The sequence below is a fragment of the Tamandua tetradactyla genome, chromosome 15, assembly GCF_023851605.1.
Source record: "Tamandua tetradactyla isolate mTamTet1 chromosome 15, mTamTet1.pri, whole genome shotgun sequence".
NCBI classification, from domain to species: Eukaryota; Metazoa; Chordata; class Mammalia; order Pilosa; family Myrmecophagidae; genus Tamandua; species Tamandua tetradactyla.
The window spans coordinates 36,913,395-36,927,700 of NC_135341.1; the positions used below are offsets into that span (position 1 = coordinate 36,913,395).

A 14,306-nucleotide genomic window follows, 5' to 3' on the forward strand; every position below is an offset into this window, starting at 1 on the left:
GGCCTGCAGCGCACCGTGCGCGAGGCGGATGTCCGGGCCGGCTGGGCCAGGACCGCGGAGGAGATGGCGGAAAGTGGTGGCTGTCGTGAGCTGCCGGATACGGAGACCCAGAAGTCCGAGCTCGGGGCTTTGATGAGGACAACGCTCCAACGGGGGGCGCAGTGGTGAGCGCCGTACCCACCTTTCCGCCGCGCAGGGCCGGGGCCGGGACTCCGACTCTCAGGCCAGGGTCCTCTTTCACGGCTTGGCAGGGGCTGGTCGGGGCGGTATCTGATGACCCTGAGAGGTTGGCTTTGACCCCGCCTCTCGTGAAAGGAACCCCGAGATTAGTTCTGGGAAAGCGTGGGCGGGGTTGGGGATCGTCGAGTCCCATTCGGAGCCTCAGGGGGCGGGCCCGGCTTGGGCAAGCGCCGCAGAGCGGTAAGGAAATGGAAACGAATGTTCCCGGGGACTGTGAGGGTGGGGACAGTCCGTACTATCGAGGACTCGCCTTGTGACCTTGCGCGAAGGTATTCACCCCTCACAGGCCCTGTTTGCTTACTAATAAAAGTAGGGTAGCGGTACTTGGCCCATCCTCCTCGCTAAAGGGCGAGGATCAGAAGTAGATACATTGTAAGCTACAAACTGCGTAACAGATATCAAGGTCAGAAGCTGAACCAATGTCTGTGAGCCCCAGGGTATTCTGGTAGCAAATGTCAAAAATAATGGTGGCAGCAGCATTTTGGGATGGGAGAGGTGGGTAGCCGAGAGCTTGGAGCTAGAGATAGGGAGATTAAAAGTGCAGAATTTAGAGGAGTAAGGTTGAAATATGAGGTTTCTTAATAGATTTAACCCTGGATCCCCGGGTTAAATAGAATATCGTGTGGCAGTAGAAATTGAAAATGATTACATCTCCCTCTTTAAGAACATGGTGATGATGATAATGCCATTTCTAGTGACAGAGGAATTGAACATGGAAGAGAAACAAGGGTGTTAGGAGGAGTTCAGATACAGCTTTACCATGTTCATCTTAAGCTAGCCAAGCTGTGAAAGGCAGGGCAAAGCAGAGGTACTTTTGAAAGTTCTCCTGTATAGAGGTGATATATAAAAAAGAATACTAGGCAGAAGCAGAGAAAATTTAGATAGACTAAAACCACTAAAAATATAGGGAGAGCATCGCTTAATGGGTTTGGAGGGAAAAGAGTGTTTCAGAAGTTTGTGTATATTTATGGATCCTTGTGGCCTCAAGAGTTAACTGACCATCTCTGAGGTTTGTTGGTTATAAAATTTGAAGGTCTTAGTATAACTGTTGTGTTTTGTTGTCCCACACAGTTTCACCCCTACTGTCTTTATTGTCAAACAGCATAGTAATACTTTCAGGTTTGTGTTTCTTTCTTAAGTATAAAAAGCAAAAGATTGAACCCAGAACTCACCTAATGCTTATTTGACTAGTTGAACAAACATAAACACTAATTTGATATATATGTGTACATACATATATATATTCCATTTTAATGAGTGTAAGGGGAATTCACAATTATTACAGTCTTCTAGTCTTACTTCACTACGTAAGAAAAGAAAGTGAGCATTAGATACTTTCACACGTTTTTGGATATCTCATTTGGTCCTCAAAGGAAAAATGAAGTCAGTGGTACTATAATCCCATTTCTAGAAATAAAAAAAAGATTAGTACTCTTCACATTAAGCAAAACAATGTAACGGTAGACTGTCTACCTGGACAAGATCATTATGAAGTTACTTAATTGTTAGGCAAACAGGATTTTAGCCATAGAAGGACTTTAAATAAACTTTTGAAGCCAGTCATTTCCTTCCTTTCATTCTTTGAACAGTCATTTCACTTATTGTACTCCTGCCCCAGGCCCTCTGTGCCATGTGGGGCCTGGCCCTGTTCTTGCTCTTGAGAGTGTGTTTTTTTTTAATGGGGCCTCTTATGTGTTAGCCAAGATAAAAGAGCATAAAAAAGATTAAGGGAGCAGACTCGGAAACTTGTAACCTCAGCTTTTCTGCCACATTACATTTTTTCTGTCTCTAGGTATCTTATTGACAGTCGGTGGTTCAAGCAGTGGAAGAAGTATGTGGGCTTCGACAGCTGGGATATGTACAATGTGGGTGAACACGACCTGTTTCCTGGTCCAATAGATAACTCTGGACTCTTTTCGGGTACAGTATCTTGCTTTTCTTTTCAACTGAAATGCATATGAAATGTTTACATGGCCTGAGGTCATGTTTTTCTGTAACAGGAACATTGTGAACCTGACTTCCCCAGATGAGGATGGTATAAGGAAGTTTCCTTGGTTTGGGTCTATAGCAGAAGTCTTTGTAGACCTTCAGAAGTTAAGCTACTTATTACCTAAATAAACTGCTTCTAACAAGAGCATGCTTCTACTATTTAAAAGAATTTCTTTTCTCTCCCCCCCCCCGCCCCCAAGTTAGTCCTACTACAGAGTTTAGATTTTAGATTAGTATCCTGAATGGAATCCCTTTTCTTTGGGAATGAGAGGGTCATATCAGACTGGAAATAGGTTATCATTTTGAAGTTGCGTCTGGAATATGAAATTTGGGAACCAGGTTTTTTTGCATTGCCTTTGCAGTGAAACGAATTTGTAGACTCATTGACGTTCATCAGACATTCCCGTGATGGCAATGTTTGTCACAGCAGTAATTTGAAGAGAGGTGGAAGGCAAGTACTGTTAAGACCGTAGTCAGCTTCCACAGGGAACTGTGGGAAAAGTAATTCATGACCCACCTGAGCTGGTTGCACATGTAAATGTACAGAGATGTCAGAATCAACCTTTCCCTCATTGTGCTCTGTTTAACTGTACACTCACTCACAGGTAGGACAGAAGTGATCTGTCACATGTAGCCAGAATCAGGGCTAGTAGAAGGCAATGAATGAAGCTTGATCCAAGTCCCTAGATAATTATAAAGACAAGAAATATTTCAGCTTAAACCTTGTTTTAAGGGAAGTCTAAACGACATGATGAACAATGTCATTTGCTTTATTTTCTGGTATAGGTTGTTAGGTAGCTCTGTATTATGAAGTTGCCCTGAGTGGTTAGGAAGCATTGTATTTTGTTTGCACTTTGCGCTTTCCCTTCTTATTTTGACAAGGAGAATTTTTAAGGTTTTTAATTTTAATAATAAGACTCAGAGCTGGAGATGGCTGTCTAAGGTCATTTGCATGACCTTTAGCTAAAGGTAGGATTTCCTTCTGCAGTCCCTCAATTCGATGTCACCTGACTTTGGCTTGAAATGTCTGCTGTGTGTTTACAGGTGAGAAGCATGTTCCATTCAGATTCTGGAACACTGACCTGACAATGCAGGACAATTCAGGAATGACCTGACAAATGACGTTCACCCCCTCAGTACCTTGGCTTTCAGTCACCTGCTAATCCCAGCCTGGTTGTCTTGTGCCCAGACTAATGGAAAGAATTCTTAGTAGTGTGTGAAGGAGGAGAAAGAACATATCCTTACTGATGTAGTCAGCAGAGCACTCCTGTCATTTTTACCTGTGTCCTTACTGTGAATCATGTGAGATCCCTGTGCTAAGACTGAAGCTTTGCTCTCATTTTTCTCCTTTATTCCCCTCTCTGTTGAAGAAAATCAGTTCTGTATGATTTTTAGCATGAGTCCCTGGGACTGATCCAGTTTTGAGTAAAAATGATGAACTGCATTGAAAGTTCCAGTTAATTTTCCTGCACTTGTACAATTAATGTAATCAGAATGACGTATTTGGGAAAATTGTCACAGAGGGGAAAGAGTCTGTAGAACTGATACATTTGGGGTGTATGAGACTGAAAGCTGCTGGTTCTTTTCCCTCAATTAAAGGTTTCTTACTAATATTTGACACGGTATGGCCAGATCTGTGTGGTGCTTAGTATTAGAAGTGATTAGGGTATATTCCTCTAAGCAAGGCAAGAATAAGTGAATGATGTTCATGAGTGTTGATTTGTAAGCCAGAGAAAATTTTTTAGTTTAGTTTTCAGGGTTTTTTTGACAAGCTCTTGTCTCAGCAAGCTGAGAAGTACTACCCCTGGATTGTTCTTCTGTCCTGATCAGAAAGGGCCTGGTCTGTCAATATTAATAATCATGCCAGAGCTGCTGCTGTTAAAAATGGTTGGCTGCTCATTAATGGGGAGGATTCCTCTTGGTATTCTTCTTCCCCAAGGCTGTTGACTTCCTTTCCTTTTTCCTTGGGAATGAGAAATGTAGAAGTGGGTCATGTCAGAAACCTGCCTGTAATTCAGGGTCACATCCTTGGTGGGAAGGATGGTGGGAAGCCCTAGTCACCCTGTGAATTCTCTTATATAGTTTTTAGTTCCACATGAGTTGTACTGCTATACTTTCTTTTTTTTTTAACTTTCAATTTTGAAATACTTCCAAACATACAAGATAGTTAAAAAATAATACAGAGCGGGCCACGCTGGCTCAGCAGGCAGAGTTCTTGCCTGCCATGCTGGAGACCCAGGTTCGATTCCTGGTACCTGCCTATGCAAAAAAAAAAAAAAAGGTGGGGGGGAAATAAATAAATAAAACCCCATACAGAGAACTCCAGCATACTCCTATTCCCCCCAGTTACCCAGACCCACCAATTTTAACATTTTGCCACATTTGCTACATCATTCTGTCTGTCTTTTTTTCAATCCATTAGCACTTGAATGTGGGTTCATACATCATGTTTCTTGAACACTTAATACTGCCATGAACATTTTCTAAGAATAAAGATATTCACTTATATAAGCACATTAAGTGCAGGTATCAAGTTTAAGAAATTTAACCTGTTATAAAGCTTGCAGTCTATATTCCAGTTTTTTTTCATAGGTCCTGATAACGTCCCCTTGAGCCTTTTCTCCTCCCTTGCTAGATCTCATCCAGGATCATAGATTGCATTTAATTGTCAGTGTCTCTTTAGTTGATCTTTTTTTTTAATTGTGGTAACACATATACAACTTAAATTCCCATCTCAATCACTCCCAAGTGTACCATTCATTGGGAGTAATCACATTCACAATATTGTAGTATCCTCACTACCTTCCATTACTAAAACTTTTCCATTTCCTCAAACAGAAACTCTACACTTATTATCCATTAACTCCTGATCACCCCTGTCCTTTTCCGATGACAACCCGTACTCCACTTTCTCTTTCTGTGAGCTTGTATATTGTCCAGTATTTTCCTTGTAGATACCATGGGGCTTAACTTTCTTCTGTAACAATCCCAGCAAATCACAGTTGCTTTGATGCCAACTTAACTTCTGAAGTACACACAAATTATGGTCTTTTGCCCTGTCTTCCTTACCATGTCACAGGTACATGTAATTTTTTTTTATATCATGAGTCCAAACTACTGATTTATCATTATATTCTGTTAATTTGCCTTTTTAATCCTGTAAAAAGCAAAAAGTGGGGTTTCAAACCAAAATTACAATAGTATTGGTATTTATGTTCACCTGTGTTGTTACCCTTACTGGAGATCTTTTATTTATTCATGTGGTCTCGATCTATTGTCCTTTCCTTTCAACCTACAGACCTCTCTTAGCACGTCTTATAGGACCAGTCTAGTGATAATGAACACTTTGAGCTTTGATTTATCTGGGGATGTCTTAATCTCGCCCTCATTTCTGAAAAAAAAGTTTGCAAAATGTAGAGTTCTTGATTGGCAGTTTTTTGCTTTCAGCACTTTCCCACTGACTTGTCTCTGTAGTTTCTAATGAGAAATCAGTATTTAGTCATAGTGAGACTCCCTAATATGTGACATTGCTTCTGTCTTGCAGCTTTCAGAATTCTCTCTTTTTCTTTGGCCTGCAACAGTTTGATTATAACATACCATGGTATGGATCTGTTTGGGGTTTTCCTATTGAGAGTTTGTTGAGCATATTGAGTGTGTATATTCATGTCTTTTATTACATTTGGGAAATTTGCAGCCATTATTTCCTTGAATATCCTCTCTGCCCCTTTCCTTCTTTCTTCTCCTGGGACTCCCACAATATACGTTTGGTACGCTTAATGATGTCCCACAGGTTCTCAGACTGTTCATTTTTTTTCAATCTTTCTTGTTTCTGCCACTCAGATTGGATGATTTCAGTTGTCTTATCTTCACATTCACTGATTTTTTTCCTTCTGCCAGCACCAATCTGCTGGTGAACCCCTCTAGGGAATTTTAAATTTCTGTTATTGTTGTGTTCTGTTCTGCTGGGTTCCCTTTTGTGTTTTCCATCTCTCTATTGATATTCTTTCTGTTTATCTATTTTCCTGTTTTCCTTTAGCTCTTTGTCTATGTCTTCCTTTAATTCTTTGAGCATATTTAGGACCGTTTATTTAAGGCCTTGCTCTGATATACCCCATGTCTGGTCCTCCTCATGAATGGCTTCTAACATATTAATTTTCTCTTTTACTTAGGCCTCTTCTTTCTGTTTCTTTGATGTTTTGTCATCTTTTGTTGAAACCTGGACATTTTGATATTTTAAGGTGTTATTGCTGGAATTTAGAGTCTGAGGCATCTGTTTTTTGAGCTTGTACCCAGCTAGTCTTAAAACAAGGCTCTCTTTGAAGGCTAAAGAAAGAAAATGGAAAATACTTTCCTAGTCTTTGCCTATTGATCTGTGATAGTTCTCTCTTTCAGAGCTTATCCGTACAGTGAGTTTAGTGAATGATACCAGTAGAGTGGTTGGGGCCTTCCTGGATCTTTTTGCACATTTGCATTGTCTGTGAAACATTTTTCTCATGATCCTGGGAACTATACTGTCTGTAGCCAGCAATCCCTCGTCCCAGGCAGCCACTTGATTGCTTTCCCACAGTGTTCTGTAGGAGAGCTTGGTGAGTTGCTTTCTATATGCAGGATAAGTTTTGGGTTGGCGAGTCCCTCAGGCTACCACTAGATAGATTGGGGCAGATATACGTACTCCCAGTATGTACATGAGGTTTATTCTCCCTCTGGAACCAGGACCAGGCATCCACACTTGGAGTGTGGGCTGTCTCTGTGCCAGGCTGGTGAGGGATGAGGAAGGGGCCAGCAGGGTGCCACAAAATCCTCCTGACTTATAGTCTTTTTGTTGATTCAGTGCTCTCCTTGTTTCTCCACTCCTTTAATTATTTTCTGGAGTGTTGAGAAATGTTTCTGCCAGTTTTGCTTCTTAAGGGAGACAGAGCCCTGAAACATCTCTCTCCACCAACTTGAGCAGGGTATGGCCTGGCTGTATTTTTTTGCTTTCCCAGTTTCAGGTCTTCACAGATTTAGGGGGGGAACAGTGGCTTCCACCGTTCTGGAAGTAGGTGTTGTTCGACTCAGGAATGGCAAGGAGGCTTCATTGGTGGGAGGCTTTATTAATCCAGTACCTTAGTCTTACCTTGAGAAAGTGTATTTCTGACTATAGATGTCCAGTTCTCACTCCCAGTGCATGTTGCCTCTCTGGGGGGTGTAAGATGGATGGTTGGCTTGTTAAATGTGTTCTTCCCCCACAGGGGAGCGTCCAGCTGGGCTTTGACTTGGAGTGTTTAAAACTAAAAATGCTAAATGACTCTTGGTAAAATAAACTTAACTTCATTGGCTCATTTGTTTGCTTTTCTTTTTTTCACATGGGCAGGCACTAGGAAACGAACCCAGGTCTCCAGCATGGCAGGCGAGAATTCTGCCACTGAGCCACCATGGCCCACCCTTGTTTGCTTTTTTAATAAAACTTGCAAAGGAAAAGTGTAGCTGTAGCTGATGTTAATGAAATACCACTAAGCAAGATGTTTTGGTAATTACTCACAGTTAGCAGTCTTAATTGTAGAATCTGGAAGTACTTTGGAAATGTATGTTGGAATTTTTCTTTCACACCTCCACCCCCAATTGTAGAAGTAATGCAAGACCCTTATAAAATGTTCAGAAAACACATTTAAGGACAAAGGAGGTATCATGTCTGCTTTATGTTTTGCCAGTGACAGGTTTTAGAATTTTGTCTGTTCTTCTAAATATTTTTTTTAATTCTGAAAAATACATAAGAACCATGTAAAATAAACATTTCTGTGAAGAAATGCAGTGAGTTATGTGCTGTTTTCCTTTTTTCAGATCCTGAGAGTCAGACCTTAAAAGAACACTTAATTGATGAACTGGACTATGTATTGGTCCCAGCTGAGGCTTGGAATAAGTTACTAAACTGGTACGGCTGTGTTGAAGGCCAACAGCCCATCGTCAGAAAAGTGAGTGCATGAGTTGTCACATTTGCTGGTCAGCACTGCAGGTGCTCCAAGGGGGACACTGACTGGTGTTGGTTTCCTGGGGAACTGACCAGATCTAAATGGCTGAATGAAGGAGTTTGAGACTTTGTTTCTGTTTCTCATTAGGAAATTGTGGTTGTAGTGGTGGTCAATGAGATTGTTCACCCACGATTTAGAGTGAGTGGCCTCCAAACATTTGAGTTCCCCTGTGGCATGAGATGTGTCCTGTGGTACCATAAGAGCACTTCCTGGAAGGCTCTATGAGAGAAAGTCCACTCAGGGCATATGGACATACAGTAAGACCCTGCTTCTTGTTTGTCTTAAAACCTTTCTGATACTATTTTTTCCCTCTGTGCTTAAGAGTCTTTGGCCACAGTGTTGAGTAAGTCAAAGAACAGGCATTGTAGGTCAGTTAGAGGGAGGATTAATGGGTATGGAATGTATGAGTTCTTTTTTTTTTCTTTTTATTTCTTTTTCTGGAGTGATGAAAATGTTCTAAAAAGATCATGGTGAAGAATACACAATTATGTGATGATATTGTGAACCATTGATTGTATAATATGGTTGGACTGTACATGTATGGATATTTCTTGAATAAAAGTATTTAAAAAAAAAAAAGACAAACATTTATAGTCCAGAGATTAGCCTCTTGAGGGAAGACAGGTCCTGGGACAGAAATCCAGATTGTTAATTCCACCCCCCACCCCCCAGGACTCATGAGATCACTGCCCTGACTCTCACATGTTTGCTAGTCCCACCACCAGAGAGACACAGGAGCCACATGTCTGCTGATAATTAGGCATTCATTTCTCATTCTGCTGCTTAGCAGAGTAAAAAGAGAAAAGAGCTACAGTCCTGACACTATACTTCTAAGAGTTGCTATTCAGGGCCAGAGCTACCTTTTTTGGCCAGCTTGAAACCTGGGACCCTGAGAGCAATTAGAAATCAAAAGGTTGGGGCAAGCCTGCCTCTTGCAAATGTCCCTTAGTGCCATGTGGTGAGTGCTCTGTCAAGGGCTTTATCTTATTCTGTAATTTGGCCGACCTGCAAAGTAGGCCTCATAACTCTCACTTAAAGATGAATGATGACATGTGGGTTATGTAGTACCTATGTTTTCTTGATTGATAAAACTTAATATATAAACATTCTTAACATACAAACATTCCATACATGGAGGAGAGAAGAGCCAAGATGGCAACTTAGCAAGGTGTGGAATTTAGTTTGTCCTTCAGAGCAGCTAATAAATAGTCAGGAACAGTACAGAACAACTGCTGGGGCCACGTCAGTGACCGGACACACAGTGTACACCAGTCTGGACCAACTTGACCTGCTGCAAGCCCACCCAGAACCATAAGTTCCCCAGGCTGTGGTGGCCAGCATCCCTCCCCCACAGACTGCTTCCCAGAGGGGAAAGGAAAGGGACCTTATGAGCAGCAGGGACTGAGCACAACCAAACTCCATTTGTGGAATTAATTCACAAATTCTAACTACTAAAAATGGGCCCCCAGCTCAGCTGAACCTTGAGTAAAAGCAGAGGTCGCTGGTTTTTTACCCGGCACAGAGGGAGCGGGCTGATAGAAAAAGAAAAAAAACAGGTTTTTTGGATCTGAAAAGGTCTGGACCCTGAAGGAAAGGAGGGGGCACATGGGACCTGGAGGTACACAGAGCAATATACCAACTTAAGCTGTTGATTGGCAGACCTAAGGAATAGGGGTCCTGCTCTGAAAAGGACTTTTCTTTTTCTTTTTTGTGGCTGTGTTTTTACAGCTTGTTTAGATACAGCTGCAAGGCTTCTCGGGCTCCAGCTGACCGACGCATAGGCAGAATTGAGCTTGTCTGAGATTTTGTCGGGAGCCTGTGCCTTCTCCAGGAGAGGGGTGGGGCCCAGCTCAGGTGGAGTCTCTCCCTCAAGGGATTCAGACCCCAGAGTCTGGAAAAGGGAAGCAATTAAAGCCAACCTACAACCTCTCCTCTATCTCAACCACGCCCCCAGCAGGGAGAGTCTGCTGAAGTTAAAGGTACTGCATCACCTTATGCTGGTGGGACCTGCAGGCGGAGAAATGCCACATACTAGGCAGGATAGGAAAAACGCAGAGTCCAGAGGCTTGATAGGAAAGTCTTTCAACCTGCTGGGTCTCACCCTCAGGGAAAACTGACACAGGTGACTCTTTCCTCCTGACAGGAGGCCAGTTTGGTCTGGGAAAATCTGATTGGGGTCTATAATACCTAAGTAGACCCTCCTAAGCAGGCACCATACAGGCAGGGCAAGAAACAAGAAAACAAGAACTGAAGAATTCTGATCTGTTAAACAAAACCTAAGTTAGAGGACTAGAATAAGCTGAACTGAATATCAAAGAACAGATAGACAACAAAGTCATCCAGCAAGAAAATCCTAGGTAAAACAAAAGTAAAAACAATCTCCAGAATAAACACATTAAGGTAATTAAATGCCTAGATGCCAGCAAAAAATAACAAATCATACTAGGAAAATTGAAAATATGGCCCAGTCAAAGGAACAAACCAACAATTCAAATGACATACAGAAGTTGAAACAATTAATTCAGAATGCTCGAACAGACATGGAAAACATCATCAAAAATCAAATCAGTGAATTGAGGTAGGATATAAAGAAGGCAAGGAATGAACAAAAAGAAGAAATCAAAAGTCTGAAAAGCATCACAGAACTTATGGGAATGAAAGGCACAGTAGAAGAGATGAACAAAACAATGGAAACCTACAATGTCATATTTCAAGAGGCAGAAGATAGGATTAGTGAATTGGAGGATGGGACATCTGAAATCCAACAAGCAAAGAAAATATAGGGGAAAGAATGGAAAAATATGAACAGGGACTCAGGGAATTGAATGATAATATGAAGCACACAAATATATGTGTTGTGGGTGTCCCAGAAGGAGAAGAGAAGGGAAAAGGAGGAGAAAAACTAATGGAGGAAATTATCACTGAAAATTTCCCAACTCTTATGAAAGACTTAAAATTACAGATCCGAGAAGTGCAGCATACCCCAAACAGAATAGATCCAAATAGATTTACTCAAAGACATTTACTAATCAGAATATCAGATGTCAAAGAGAAAGAGAGAATCTTGAAAGCAGCAAGAGAAAAACAATCCATCACCTACAAGGGAAGCCCAATAAGACTATGCGTAGATTCTCAGCAGAAACCATGGAGGCGAGAAGCCAGTGGGATGATATATTTAAAATACTAAAAGAGAAAAACTGCCAACCGACGAGAATTCTATATCCATAGCTTTCACGATGTGACTGTGTGATTGTGAAAACCTTGTGTCTGATGCTCCTTTTATCTATGTTGTCAATAGACAAATAGAACATATGGAATAAAAATAAATAATAGGGGAACAAATGTTAAAATAAATTCAGTTTGAAATGCTAGTGATCAATGAAAGGGAGGGGTAAGGGGTATGGTATGTATAAATTTTTTTTCTGTTTTCATTTTATTTCTTTTTCTGAATAGATGCAAATGTTCCAAGAAATGAAATCATGATGAATATGCAACTGTGTGATATTGTGAATTACTGATTATATATGTAGAATGGAATGATCAAAATGGGAATGTTTGCATTTGTTAGGTGTTTTTTGGTATTTAAAAAAATAAAATAAAATAATTAAATAAGTAAATAAAAGAATTCTATATCCAGCAAAATTGTCCTTCAAAAATGAGGGGGACATTTAAACATTTGTCCAGTGTTCTGAAGCAGCTAGAAGAAAAAATCTGAGATGATGGTATGATAGCCCATGGCGAACTCTGAGATCTGCCTTGTAACTACTTGTTGAAGAGTCCTTTGAAAACTATTGCTTTTTTCTTTCTTTGCTTTGTAAATATGTTATATTAAACAATTTAAAAAGTTAAAAAAAAATCAAAAGGGTTTCACTTACTATCAAGCCAAATTGATGAAAAAAGCCATATTCTGGTATATATATTTAAAATTTTAGAATAAAGAGTTTATATTTGGTGTGATAGAAAAAAAAAAAAGAAAGAAACAAGGCTCCTCAAACACAGCTCTACGGTTTCAAATACTCCCCTCTAGCCACTCCAATACATCATAAGCTAAAAGGTATGTCTGTAAAATATATAAGAATAACATCCAGGGTAACCCCTCGACTCTGTTTGAAATCTCTTAGCCACTGACACTTTGTTTTGTCTTATTTCTCTCTCCTCTCTTTTGGTCAAGAAGGTTTTCTCAGTCCATTGATCTCAGGTCCCGGCTCATCCCAGGTTTTCTGTCCCATGTTGCCAGGGAGATTTACATCCCTGGGAGTTATGTCCCACATAGGGATGGAAGACAGTAAGTTCACTTCCCACATTAGCTCAGAGAGATAGTATGCAATGCCTGCTGCTAGCTCTGGCATTATGAGCAAGTGTTGTTCATCTTTTTTTGGTAACTGTTTCTCGATTAATGAATTAATTAAATTTTGAACTTTGAGTAATGACATCTGATGGCTGTCCCACTGCTATGTTATAGATATGAAAAGTAATTCTGTATAGTCAGCCATGTATTTTAAGGGGAAAGAACAGTTGATCAGAGTTGACTTTGGTTGAGTCTGAGACAAGCCCTTTCTGTTCAAAGTTGACTTCCCAGGACCTTCCCGGATGCCCGGGTATGGCTGCTTTCTTTACAGTTCAGAGGAAATGGCTTTTGATCTGATTCCATCAAGGGAGAAGGGTGACCTTGGTTGGTCCTAATGAGTGGAAGACTTTTAAGTTTTAAACTCCTAGGACAGACATCTGGCTTTTTAAATCTGTACTTCTGGTTCCCCAATCACTTAAGGAAATTGAGTTTCATGTTTTCTACCTTTCACTACTGATGTGATGTGTTGTTTCCAAGACTGCCCTGGTGTGGAATTACAGCTCCTTCATCCATGCCTCTTGTCTGCAGGTTGTGGAGCATGGCCTGTTTGTTAAGCACTGCAAAGTGGAGGTGTATTTGCTGGAATTGAAGCTCTGTGAGAACAGTGACCCCACCAATGTGCTGAGTTGCCATTTCAGCAAGGCAGACACCATTGGTGAGCAAGTGGGCTGGGGTTCCAGGTATCTGGTGAGAGAGTGTGGGGCCTCATAGTGGGAGGGAAGCTGGGGCAACCTCTTCACACTTGTCACCCAGATAATCTTGGATTGTGGTTCTCAGTCCTGACCTGGGAGCTTGTTCTCCAGAGAATTCTAGTGAGAAATTAAGCCTAGGAATCATGGTTTTTAGAACACTGGGCATGGTCCCTGCCCATGTGATATATGATACTAAATAGAAGATGAGAAACACAGATTCACAGAGGTTAAAGTAACTTATTCAACATCTCCGTGAAAAAGTGGCAGAGCTGATATTTGAAATCATATCTGTCTTAACTCCAAAGATAGGGTTTTTGCTTTCCCATGTTGCTTCTGTGCTATAAATGGGACCCGCATCATAAGAGAAAAAGAAGCACAGGGAAAGTTTTCAGATATGTTAGTACAAGAGGATGCACAAGTACAAGATGACTGGCTTTAGGAGTCATTGACAGGCTGAAGGCAGTTAGAACTGTGAGTCCCCTGTGAGCATCTGAGAAAGAATGGTGAGCTCGTCATGGCTGACTGTAGTAAGGCTTGAGTGATGTTTCTGCCTATCCCCAGCAACCATTGAGAAGGAGATGCGGAAGCTGTTCAACATCCCTGCGGAGCGTGAGACACGTCTCTGGAATAAATATATGAGCAATACCTATGAGCAGTTGAGCAAGTTGGACAACACTGTCCAGGATGCTGGCCTTTACCAGGGTCAGGTAGGAGGGTCCAGGCCATGCCCCAGCAGGCAGCTTTGCCCAGGGTGTGTGGCCAGGTACTTCTTGGTTCTAAGTGTGTGTGTGTGTGTGGGGGGGGGGGTGAGGCAGCTTGTGTGCACTTTCCTCATTTGGGTTCCTCTTTCACTCAGGTGCTAGTAATTGAGCCCCAAAATGAAGATGGCACATGGCCCAGACAGACTCAGCAGTCAAAGTAAGTGAACTTTTTTCCAGTATGGGCTCATAGGTGTAAGAGAGACACTTTTTCCCAAGGCAGTCACTTGTGCTGTAAAAAACTGTTCAAAGTTAGATAGAAACAAAACAA

The 14,306-nt window shown here is 41.3% G+C and overlaps 1 protein-coding gene across 8 annotated transcripts in view; it reads left to right on the forward strand.

The window, feature by feature from the left end:
- Window positions 1-14,306, forward strand: part of USP4 (ubiquitin specific peptidase 4) — a 59,502-nt gene continuing 45,196 nt past the window's right edge. For 4 of the 8 annotated variants that reach the window (XM_077129320.1, XM_077129321.1, XM_077129323.1 and 1 more), the window contains exons 1-6: window positions 4-164; window positions 2,033-2,160; window positions 8,050-8,180; window positions 13,114-13,240; window positions 13,839-13,984; window positions 14,134-14,195. In XM_077129320.1, coding sequence (XP_076985435.1) covers window positions 64-164; window positions 2,033-2,160; window positions 8,050-8,180; window positions 13,114-13,240; window positions 13,839-13,984; window positions 14,134-14,195 — 695 coding nt within the window. In that variant the 5' untranslated portion in view covers window positions 4-63. Of the gene's footprint in view, window positions 165-383; window positions 510-2,032; window positions 2,161-8,049; window positions 8,181-13,113; window positions 13,241-13,838; window positions 13,985-14,133; window positions 14,196-14,306 lie in introns of those variants that run through there. The other 4 variants (XM_077129326.1, XM_077129327.1, XM_077129325.1 and 1 more) reach the window with 4 other exon arrangements.